This window comes from Hemicordylus capensis, chromosome 4, assembly GCF_027244095.1.
Source record: "Hemicordylus capensis ecotype Gifberg chromosome 4, rHemCap1.1.pri, whole genome shotgun sequence".
NCBI classification, from domain to species: domain Eukaryota; kingdom Metazoa; phylum Chordata; class Lepidosauria; order Squamata; family Cordylidae; genus Hemicordylus; species Hemicordylus capensis.
Window position 1 is genome coordinate 73,687,683 of NC_069660.1, and position 12,136 is coordinate 73,699,818.

The 12,136-nt window shown below is 43.4% G+C and overlaps 1 protein-coding gene across 16 annotated transcripts in view; it reads right to left on the reverse strand.

The window, feature by feature from the left end:
• Nucleotides 1-12,136, reverse strand: part of ANKS1A (ankyrin repeat and sterile alpha motif domain containing 1A) — a 245,708-nt gene that overhangs the window by 156,092 nt on the left and 77,480 nt on the right. For all 16 annotated transcript variants that reach the window (XR_008306214.1, XR_008306212.1, XR_008306213.1 and 13 more), the window contains 3 exons: nucleotides 3,748-4,044; nucleotides 3,098-3,173; nucleotides 1,189-1,290 (listed from right to left, as the gene is read on the reverse strand). Coding sequence is in view for 13 of the 16 variants with exons in the window: in XM_053246248.1 (XP_053102223.1) it covers nucleotides 1,189-1,290; nucleotides 3,098-3,173; nucleotides 3,748-4,044 (475 nt within the window). In the remaining 3 variants the exon portion in view is untranslated. The remainder of the gene's footprint in view (nucleotides 1-1,188; nucleotides 1,291-3,097; nucleotides 3,174-3,747; nucleotides 4,045-12,136) is intronic.

Genomic DNA, 12,136 nt, shown 5'->3' on the forward strand with positions numbered 1-12,136 from the left:
CTTCCCCTCTCACAAGAGACTCTGAGCCCAAGGACAGGTGGAAATAGTCCGGCAATCAGAATAAAGCGTAGCTGGACCTGCCAAGCCGGCAGAGCAAGGCGAAAGCAGGCCTGTCTTCAGAGCAAGTCAGGAGGATGCAATAATAAATCTCCCCATCCGAACCAGGGAGCTGAAGCTGGCAGGTCCGAGCAACATATACTGTTGGTGACAAAAGGCAAAGCCTCCTCACCTTACCTCCCTCCTCCTTGTTTTAAGACTTGGATGCTACAAGTACAACAGCAGAGTTGATAGTAGTGAGTCTATAGCACAGCTGCACAACTTCAGCCCTCCAGCTGTTGTCAGACTATAGTACCCATCATCCCCAGCCACAGTGGCCAATAGCGAGAGATGATGGGAGCTATACGCCAACATCTGTACGAAGGCTGAAGTTGTGCAGCCCTGGTCTATAGGATGATTAGAATATCCTCATTTTTTCATTAATGACATGAACTGCTTATGGCCACCTTCTAAATGGTATTACAAGAGTAAATTTTAACACACATGGACATAGGAAGCTGCTTTATACTCAGTCAGACCATTGGTCCATCTAGCTCAGTATTGTCTACACAGTCTGGCAGTGGCTTCTCCAAGGTGGCAGGCAGGAGTTTCTCTCAGCCCTATCTTGGAGATGCCAGGGAGGGAATTTGGAACCTTCTCTGTGCAAGGATAAAGGTGAGCTTCCCAAAGTGGCCCCATCCCTTAAGGGGAAGAACTTACAGTGCTCACAAATATAGTCTCCAATTCAAATGCAAACCAGGGGAGACCCTGCTAAGCAAAGAAGACAATTCATAATTGCTGCCACAAGACCAGCTCTGCTCCCATTACGATTCCTTCCATATTCAAGTGAATAAAGAAGGTTGAGGATAATCGACTAACAACTACAACTAAGTTGGGTATAAACTAGAAGAAGTGCTAAGTCCATGTTTGTACAAAGCATATAAAAACACCTTTCCTATCAGTTTCCCACAAACACACACCCCTCATCCAGCAGGCTAGCATTTTCTGAAAGAAGAGACTAGCTGAAACATCAAAGCCTCCCTGCTCCCATTACTCAAGCAATTTTGTTTCCATCCAAATGCTAACATGGGTTTTTTCTTACTTGACTTCACATATTCAGGCCACCGTCCCCTTACCTTCTGCATTACTTACCTTCAATGAGAGCTGCTATTTGTTGACTTTTCTGAGAAGGAAGTTCTCTCACAATCTCCAAAGCTGTCAGGCCTCGGTTATCCTTTATACTCACATCAATGCCTTGGACACATGCAGAAAAAGTCAAAAATATACATTTAGAGAAGGCTTTACACAGATCATCATTGAGAAACCACAGCCAAATTGTTAACTGTAATCCAATAAAGTTAAAGAGAATTAACATACAGACACACCCAGGATGGAGTTCTGGTAGAGATAATGTTCCCATCTCAAATCTGTGATCAAGAACATGTCAAGGGGTCATGCGATTCCACTTCCCCCTTGTGCATGGATCCTATCTTCTTTTCCATGGTTTATCTCCTTAACCACAGTTTAGCAATACTGCTTACAATGAGGGTTAACCAGGTTTGTCTCAAAATTGTGATCTGAAGCCATGTGGAAGCTTTTTGTTTTACTATAAAAATCACAGGCAGATCTGAAATCTGGGCAATCTTGGTTAGCCTTAACAGCAGCAGTTAAGTTCTGAAGCAAACTCTGCTTTAAACATAATTTAGTACTAACTATGGAAAAAGGGGGGGAATTAGTTCAAAAGGTGAGAAGTGAGTATGTGAGCCTGCAGCAAACTCTGTTTCCAAAATATTCATCTGAAGACTAATAACAACTGCATCAAACCACGCAAAGTTTGCTACTTTAAATAAATAACCAGACACTCCTGTGGCACTTCAGAGACAAATACTTTTGTGACCTAACAATAAACTTGTTCTGCTTTAAGGTGCCACAAGATTAGTAGTAGTAGACAATGACTTAGCCTTTGGTGTTTTTATAGCCACAGAATTTTAGGTCTACTAAGAATAGTGTTCTAATTATTCCATCTATGTGCCATGTTCAGTGGCCATCCAGAGCTACACAGCTCCCTACCTCCAGATATTAAAAGCTCAGACTACTTCTGGAAGTAAGACAACAGTTCCTATCTGGACTTCTCTTTGGTGTTCAGGATTTAATCCGGAATGGAGTTTGAATACATGTTTATGTAGGGGTTTTTTTTAAATTAACACTGCTAATTTTTATACTGAAACCCTCTCTAATTTTGGCACAAAATAATAATACCAACCCCCGTTATACTAGAAGATTAAGTTACTCTCTCCAAAATCCAAATGCAACTACTCAGTGCATACTGTGGTTATTCTTGGGAATTGCATTAAGCAGCTGGATGGATACAGAAAGATGCTAAACACACATCTTTCTCATGCTCAGTACTCCTTGCTGGGATTACTTCTGAAAGATTCTTGGAAACTGCAGATAGTCCTGTTAGCTGGGACCAGCCAAATATTTGCTGACATTGCCAGTCCTTAAAACTGTACTGGCTGACAGGCTGTTTCTGAGCACAATTCCAAGTGCTGACAATTACTTTAAAATTCCTAAATAGCTTTGATAACTGAAACTCCACCTTCTCCCACATGAGGCTGCCTGAACATTATCATTGCAGGCCTTTCTGCAGGTCCCTATGCTTTCTGAGGTTATTCAGGTAGTGACAAAGGAGCGGGCCTATTCATGTGTAGTGCCTTGCCTGTGGAATGCCCTCTCAAGGATGCTTGCCTGGCACCAAATTAGAGATTCTTCCAGTACCAGGCTAAGATCTTCTATCTGTCTAGTCCTTCCAGCATGCTACCTTACTGATGATCATTCCCCCCCTGCTCTTCTTAATGCATAGTTTTATTTTTTTAATAGTTTATTATACTTTTTAAAATTGTCATAAGCCACCTTGAATGTTAATTGAAGGGTGGTTTATGACAGTAAATTTATTTATTTATTTATTGTATTTCTATACCGCCTGCTATAGTACTCTCCAGGCGGTGTACATAAAGTATAATAGAAGCACCAATGCTTCATTTATCAAAAAGGTTCTCACCTGTAGCAAGTAGTATCTGTACCACATCTGTCTTGCCAAACAGAGCAGCCTCATGCAAAGCACTGCCTTTTTCTGTCTGTAAATCAAACATATCATTAGGCCAAACTGAATACCAAAGAGCAGTCAAGGGAATACTTACATATATATAAGGCCTGATTTCACAAAGGAGACTTGCTACAGTTAATCTATGGTATAATTGGCAAACGTTATGCAAGTTCTAGTATTGGCAGCAGTTTCTTCAAATTAAAGAATCATCACCCTGAACCACATCAAGCAGAAATTATCACTTATTTAACCAAGAAATCTTGCTTTTCCTATGACAAAAGGGCAAATTTTAAACACAAAAAGGATGGGAAGTTGCAACTTAACTTACAGGTCAGAACTCACACTCGGCAGATATGTAAAAATGCAGCCCTCCTGCAGATGTTGACCTACAACTCCCATCATACCTGGCTACTGGCCACTGTGACTGGGGATGATGGAAGTTGTAGGCCAACAACAGCTGGAGTGCCACAGTTTGACACCCGTGCTTTAAAGACTCTCACATAATTTTTATCAGGTTTTATCATCTTTAGCATCTGTTTCAAAGGTGCGAATATACAACATCCAATATATTTCTTCAACATTAATTTCAGAAATAGAAAAAATACCTGATAATTGTTATCCATGCCAGCATCCAGGAGGACATGAACTACAGCTTTATGGCCATTCCTAGCTGCAAGATGTAAGGGGGTATGTTTCTTAGTATTGCAGCTCAGAAGATTGGGATGGGCATTGAGCAACATCTTCACAACCTCTAATCTCCCGTAGAGTGCAGCCAAATCAAGTGGAGTCTCAAACTTGTTATTGCGCATGGTAGGGTCAGTCAACTCCTCCAGGAGAACCTTCACCACCTCTGTATGGCCATACTGAGCTGCACAGTGCAGGGCCGTTTCATTGTCGTTATTCTGAGATTATACAAGTACAAAAACATCAAGACTCAGATAAAGAGGAGTAATATTCTCACTCGCAGAAGACACTGATATTACTGGCAGCTGTAACACACAAACACACCCCTCCCTTAACATTTGATCTGGTTCTTTCCAATTGTTTACACAGCACCATGTGATAATGAACCAAATTAGATTTAGTGAGCAATTACATCATGATATCTTAATCCAATTAACATATTAGCATTTGGAAAACTGAAAATCAACTATCCAAAGTTAAGCCACTGCTATATTTAGTTTCAGAGAGCAATATTAATGCTTTCATAGTTCAGATGCCATTGTTCCTCAATCATAAACTCACCACCATTAATATCTACTACGGGTGTGCACGGAACCGTTTCTGTGCACACCCAGGAGGCGGGCAGGGGCTCCTTTAAGGTGTGGGGAGGGTGCTCTTACCTCCCCCACCACGCTACCCCTTCCGGTGCTGCTGTAAAAACCACTGGCACGGGGCGGCTGTATTCCCTCTTGCCACCCCAGTCATCATAATACCAGAAGTGGCAGGAGCACAGACTTCCAGTATTACGCTGACCAGGATGGCGAGGGAATACAGCCACCCTGCACCAGCAGTTTTTACAGCAGCGCCAGAGGGGGAAGCATGGTGGGGGAGCTAAGAGCACCCTCTCCATGCCTTAAATGAGTCCCTGCCCTGCGTTCAAACCAGTTCGAACATGGGGGTTCTGAACTTGTTCGGCGTTCTAGGAATACAACACCGAACAGGTTCATGCACATCCCTAAAATCTACTACTTAAAATGTTACACCAAGTGTTACAAGTTGAGTTTTTGCGGTCATCCAATGACTGAAGACATCAGCAGTACTTCATTAACAGTAGGAGACAAATCTGCTCTTGTACTATGCTGCATTCTGTAACTTGCTTTAGTATTAAAAAATATAAATTGCCTAGAAACACAAATGTAAATAATAAATACACTCTGCAATGGTTGTTGCACTTCTTGCTTCTGCTTATAGAATGTGCTCACAGTTAACTTTGCATTTTATTTTTAGGAACTGGGGAACTAGTTCTATATGCTCAAGGAGACCACTCTAAAAGTTCCAGCAGCCAATCACTGTTTTTTGCAACAGAAAGGTTTCAAGTGTAAATTGTTGGGGTGGGGTGGGGTGTTAGTCGTCAAAGACTTGCAGTAGACTACATCAAGCCCTTTAGGATGATCCTAAGCAGCATTACAGATCCTGGCCATTATTCAGATAAGTGTAGATGTCCTACTGAAAGCAAGTGCTGAGGCACTTACTACACATATTACCAAGTACTAGCATTATTAGGATTGCTGAGCAGTTTTAGAAGGAAACCTTTGTTTTGTACTGGACAAGATTTAACACAGGGCACTCAAGGTGGTTTCCTATGCAGCAGCCTCCCCGAGACCAAGTGACAATGACCTCAGGTGGCTAGTATAGGCACTCCACTCCATCCCCTCTCATGGGCATCATCTTACTTGCCTGTTGCCATCACCCCATTTCTTATCTTTTATCCGCCTTGGCACCACACTCCCTGTCCCCTTCACCAACCTACCCCGAGCTACACCCAGATCCCACCTCTTTTCCCCTTCACCAGCTTCAGCTTCTGGGGTGCACTGCCACTGCTGGCTGTTTGCAGAGCAGGAGGCAGCATGGAGCACGCCTTAAGCGGTTTCCTTAGATCACTGTCATGCTGCTGCATGAGCACAAACTCTCTCCTCTCTCTTGTTGTCTCTTGGTTCCAGCAACAAACCTGTCTGGAGGGCAAGTGGAAAAGTTTGGTGCTGGAGGAAAGAGCCAGCAGGAGTGAGGGAAGTGAGTGAGGAGTGAGTCTGGTGTTGGTGCAGTGGCACAGCAATGAGGAGAGCCCAGCTGGTGCTCCTAGAAGCATACTGCACTCTGCTCTGCACCATGCAAACAGCAGTCGGGGTGGGGAGGAATGGTACCTTGGCTGGTGAGGAGGAGCAAAGCAGCACTATGGACAGATCTGCTTGTCACTGTTCACCACTTGAGGTGAACGGCAACAAGCTGACCCTGGGATTAATCCTGTGTGCTATATTTTGCTTTAGAACCTACATAAACCATATCAGTAGCTGTATGAAATACAAGACAAAAATGGTTATGTAGGAAGATCTATATTCAGGGTACATTTTAAAACTATCGAGCAAACACAAAGGCAAACAATGGATGGCATCAAGATGAAGAACTTCTGTGAACATAAGTTCTGTTCATGCAAGGGCAGGGAGGGATGATTTTTGCAGACGCCCCCTTTCCTTTGCAGACCTCTTTGCCTCCTGAAAAATATGTTCTTGAAGCCCTCGAGTTCCTCAGGAGCAGGTTTTTTGAGGAATGCAGGCAACAGCAGTGGGAAGGGGAATATCGGGAAAATCACCCTTCCCCTCTTGAATGAGTGGAAGTTCTTCTGGTCTTGGAAGTATTAATCCAGATGTTAGCCAATGTCAACAACACCACACATGCGAACACACTGGAAAGTTTTACTAATTACAAAGTAAAATCCAAGCCAACCAGTTGCTGAGGGAAAACAGATTTACAGCAAAGGTGAATGAAGGTGAACTAGATGAGGTAATGCAACATTACGAGCATGCAGAGAAACTCACACGTAACAGAGAAAACACAGATAGGATTTATAAACAAGATACTGCACTTAAGTGAAAGATTCCAAGGAATTATTATGCCTTTGACAAAACAAGATAAGCAACACAGATCACAGGACTCAACATCAGGAAAACTACTCAAGAGTACTGGCTTTGTCCCATTCTGTACTTTGTTGCCTCTAGTAGTATTAGTAAGGGTAGCTTTCTCCACCCTCCTACTAGTTGTCATGTGAATGCTGAATCAATGGATGGAGACAATATGGAGAAGAAAAAGATATGGTCAACTAACATTCAAGGCAACCACCTGATCAACGAGTTTATTTATCAGCCTTTAAACCAATTACATTTAATTTGCATAGCATCAAAACCTAAATATAGCTGCTTTTGAGATAGCAAAGTAAGTGAAGAGTAACCCACAAAAATATTAACTTTCAACCTGTTTAAAATTTTCCCCTTACCTATCTTCTAAAACTTTAGTTGATGAATGTACAAATGAAATTTTCCAGTCCAATATTTTTAAAAAATAAAGGTTTATCTTCATGACTTAGAGACCAAAGATATAAGAAACTCCTGAAACTATTAGAAACTTTGTCTAAGAACAGAAAAGACAAAAAAAAAGTGGTATGGTATACCTGATATACCTCATGGTATACCTCCCAGTAGCTTGGCAAACCAACATGGTTCTGCTGCTTTTCTTCATGTATCTTTGTGCATGAATCTGGAAGATTGATGAATACTTTTCATCTAAATGTATTTTTGCTAGCATACATAGCTGAGTAAGATCAACTGAAGATGACCTGTTTGTTATATATATTCAGACTATATACACTTAATTGTACATCACATTGTATTTCAAGTTGGTAAATTAGCAATCTGTTGCATAAGAACTTGGCCTATCTGTGTGGGGATACACTTCTGATTTAATGTATTAGTGGCATATTTGATTAATTTGCATAACATGACTATGTGGTATATATTTTATGGAAGTTAAGAGTATTTATTTGTAATAACTGTTATTTTTGTACTCTTAATGAGAATACATGTTCTACAAGAAGTTTTTTGTAGTTTCCCCGTGTGGACACTTACCACTTGTCAATTTAAATCCAGAACCAGATAGGCCCCCGATCAGATGTCACACAGAACCATCATTTAATCCTGGTTCCCTGCAATACACACTCACACTCAGAAAGTATATAATTCTACTTCCACTCCTGACTCAGAACAAGCCAAGACTTAATGTGGTCAAATTATACTTCCTTTTCTGGTTTAGAGCAGAGCAGGCTTTGTCATGATAGTCATCTTGGCAAACTCTGCCTTGTTCTAAACTAGAATCCCAAGTATAGTAGAATCCTCTCTCCCCTTGCACACAAAGAAGAAAGGGGAGTACACAACTGAGGGGATGTAGTGCAGAACTGACCAAAGAATATTTACGCAACCCTTGCTAACTGGGCAGAGTTGCTTATTTTTAAAATTAAGATGCATTAGAATTGGCATGCATACACGAGGTTTCATTGAGATAATATGTTCTAAGATACATTTTATGATGGTGAAACGTCACCTGTCTTTCCTCTGCAATTTTTACATGGTACAGCGTTCTTGGGGATGCTGCACCATGTTTCAAGAGTGCAACAGATTACACAGAGGTAATCTGGTTTTTCAATGCATGTAACAGTCATATACATGTTATAATATATGTGACAGTTATCTGCTTCATCACAAAACATTCTGAGGAAGATTTCATAATGTCTTTATTACTGTCAAAATTGTTGTGGCAACTCGTTCTTCATGTTCTAATAAGCAACATCAAATTTTAGGGATATTTGAATCCTAAAATAAAATTCATATTTCAGAAAAAATAAAACTATACAGCATAAAATATATTTCAGGTTATTCCAAATGGAGCTATGTGGGAAGTCTTTACAGTCCTCCCAGGAGAAGCCTTTTTCTTCTCCACTTAAGGAAAAAATGTTAATTATCTATTCAGGACTCCTTTGGCTGCATTCAGATATAAGGTTTCTAAGCCTTCAGTTTGCCATTATACTCTCCTACCGAGGACTGCAATCCATGGAAACTCCCGTGGAATGGAACCAACACAGAGCATGTACGTGCACCTTTCCCACTGACAATTGGATCTTTCCTTATAAGCCAGGGCAGTAGATGTGTGCCATAAATTTTATGAAGTGCCATATATAAAGCCCTAAATATTAGAATTAGCGTTACAAGGGACGATGTAGAAGGGACCACGCATGAAGCAGGAAATCCAGCCTCAGCTTTAAGACTCCCAGTAGTTCCATTGCCTAACTTAGGAACATAGGAACATAAGAAACTGCCATATACTGAGTCAGACCATTGGTCTATCTAGCTCAGTATTCTCTTCACAGACTGGCAGAGGCTTCTCCACAGCTGCAGGCAGGAATCTCTCTTAGCCCTATCTTGGAGAAGCCAGGGAGGGAACTTGGAACCTTCTGCTCTTCCCAGAGCGGCTTCATCCCGAGGGGAATATCTTACAGTGCTCACACTTCTAGTCTCCCATTCAGATGCAACCAGGGCAGACCCTGCTTAGCTATGGGGACAAGTCATGCTTGCTATCACAAGGCCAGCTCTCCTCTCCTTGCTCTTACTGTTAAGATGTTCTAATCTTCAATAGAAATCTATTTCCCCATAACTTGAATTAGATTTAGTCCTCCTGTTATCTGGAGCAACAAAGAAAAAGTATAAGTGGCAGCTTTTCCAGTATTTCCAGGAGTGCTATCATTTTCTTCTTCTGCAGGATAAAAATACAGTTCCTTCAAATTTTACTCATAGGGCTTGTTTTCCAGACCCCTGACAATCTTAACTGCCTTCCTCTGAACCAGATCCAATATGTTTCCATTATTGTTAAAGTGTGGCACAGAACTGGACACAGCACTCTAGATGAGGTCTGACAAGTGTAGAATAAAACTGAAGATTATTTCCCATGGATTGGAAACTAGGATTCTAGTAATGTAAACTACTATTATATTAACTTTTTTTTGCAGCTGCGCACTGCTGACTCATGTTCAGCTTGTGATAGATGCGAAAAGGATGTCAGGATTTCAGCCTACCATCATAAGCCCAAGGCCCATCTAGTCCAGCATCCTGTTTCGCACAGTGGCCCACCAAATGCTGCTGGAAGCCACAGGCAGGAGTTGAGGGCATGCCTTCTCTCCTGCTGTTACTCAAACATCCTCCCATCCCTATAGTCAACCCATCCATCTCCCCATCTCCCATCCTGACCAATTTTGGAGGGATCTAGGAGCCAGACCAAAAATGTAGTAGTCCGACAACAGACACTCGGCAGAAACTGAGGGGAGGAGAAAGATAAAGAGAATGGGCTTCTCGTTATCTCCTTTGCAAGTAATATATTTACAACAGAAACAGGGCTGCCTGGGTCAAATAAAATATTTTATTTAGTAACTCTTCCTCTGAATGTTTCTAGGTTCCATGGCTCCTTGGCACTTGGGATTTATCAAGCTCTGTCCCATCCTGTATTTTTTATTTATTGATTTTGCTTAAGTGCAGAACTTTGTATTTATCTAAGTGAATGTCATTTTGTTAGTTTCAGCCCAGCTAAATTCTAAATTGTATTCCTGTCTTGAGTTGTTAGTACATACCTCCTCAATGTTATGTCATCTGCAAGTTTAATGAGGATTCCCTCTAACTCTTCATTTGTAACTAGAGATGTGCATCGGTCCGGACCGGCACGGGGGGGGGGTCCACCTTTAAGGGCGGGGGGGTAGAACTTACCCCTCCCGCCGCTCTTCCCCCTCCGGCGCTGTGATTTAAATCCAAGTTTTTGGGGCAGCAGCGTTCCTCCCTGCCGCCCCGGACCCCGTCGTTGCCCGGAAGCAGCTGTAAAGCAAACACGCATGCATGCGTGCAGCACGCGCGCACCTGTTGCCGCCGTGCGTGTGCGCGCCGCGACGCACGCATGCATGTTTGCTTTACAGCTGCTTCTGGGCAACGACGGGGGCTGGGGCGGCAGGGAGGAACGCTGCCGCCCCGAAAACTTGGATTTAAATCGCAGCAGCGGGAGGGGTAAGTTCTACCCCCCCCGCCCTTAAAGGTGGACCCCCCGCAGTGCCGGACCACCGGACCGGTCCGTTTCCGAACCGGTTCGGAGGCCTACAACATGGCCTCCGAACCGGTTCGTGCACATGCCTATTTGTAACTGAGTAAAATGCTAGATAGTACCAAGCGTAGAATAAAGCCCTGCAGCATCCTACTTGAAACCTCCCACCAGTTTGGTGAAAAGCCATTGAGGAGTATGGTTTTCCAATCAGTTGTGAATCCACCTGATCACAGTGTCATTGAGCTATGTCTGTATGATCATGTAGCAATGCTGAAGCGAAGCTGACCAAAATAAAGGGAAGCTACACGTTTTCAATGTACCACCAAACACGCAAGTCTCACTCCTTTCCTGCAACTTTATAAAAGGGCCACATATACAAAACTAATAATCCTATTGTAATCTACTACCATTGATGTTATTGGACCACACGTACAACAGTGGTAGTTCTTACTATTAGTATATCACCTTTAGTAACTATGATTAGACTGATCACAGTGCTTCATCATTGCAGATCGTGGGAGGGCAGAACCCAGATGTCTAATCTATATATTTAATTCCCTTACAGCCGACTGAGTAGGGAACTGCATGGGGATGTGGGGACGCATCCGGATGCAAGCTGGAACTCTCCGAGGTCCTGCAAGAGTTCCAACCATTGCCTTGGGAGGGAACAGCAGCCAGGGAGACAGGCGGGAGAGAGGAGGAAGAAGCAAAATTGAAGGGGAATTGGCCAGAGTCAGCGGAAAGGGGGAAGAAAGGAGGAAACTGGACCCATTGCCTTGGGAGGGAACGGCATTGAAGGCGGCAAGGCACCAAGCATCCACCCTCAAGCCGCCCAATGGGAAGTGCAGCCGCTTTGGGAGCAGCGCGGGCGGGAGATAAATAATGGCAGTGGCAGCGGGGAGACTGCAGAGAAGAATGGGCCAGAAGGCGGGGGGCCAGGGAGACTGAGGTGTCTGGATGCCAGCTGGAACTCTCTGAGGTCATGCAAGAGTTCCAACCATTGCCTTGGGAGGAAACGGCAGCCAGGGAGGCAGGCGGGAGAGAGGAGGAAGAAGCAGAATTGAAGGGGAATTGGCAGAGTGAGGGGGAAGGAAGAAGAAAGGAGAAAACTGGACCCATTGCCTTGGGAAGGAACGGCATCGAAGGCGGCGAGACACCAGGCATCCACCCTCAAGCTGCCCGACAGGATGTATGGCCGCTTAGGGAGCAGCACTGGCGGGAGATAAATAGTGGCAGTGGCAGTGGCGAGCAAACAGAGAAGAATGGGTCAGAAGGCGAGGGGCTGGGGAGACCGGGGCAGAAGGGGGTGGGGGGATAGGAGACAGGGTTGGGGGGCAGGGGGAGAGAAGCGGGTGGGTGAGAAATAATGGT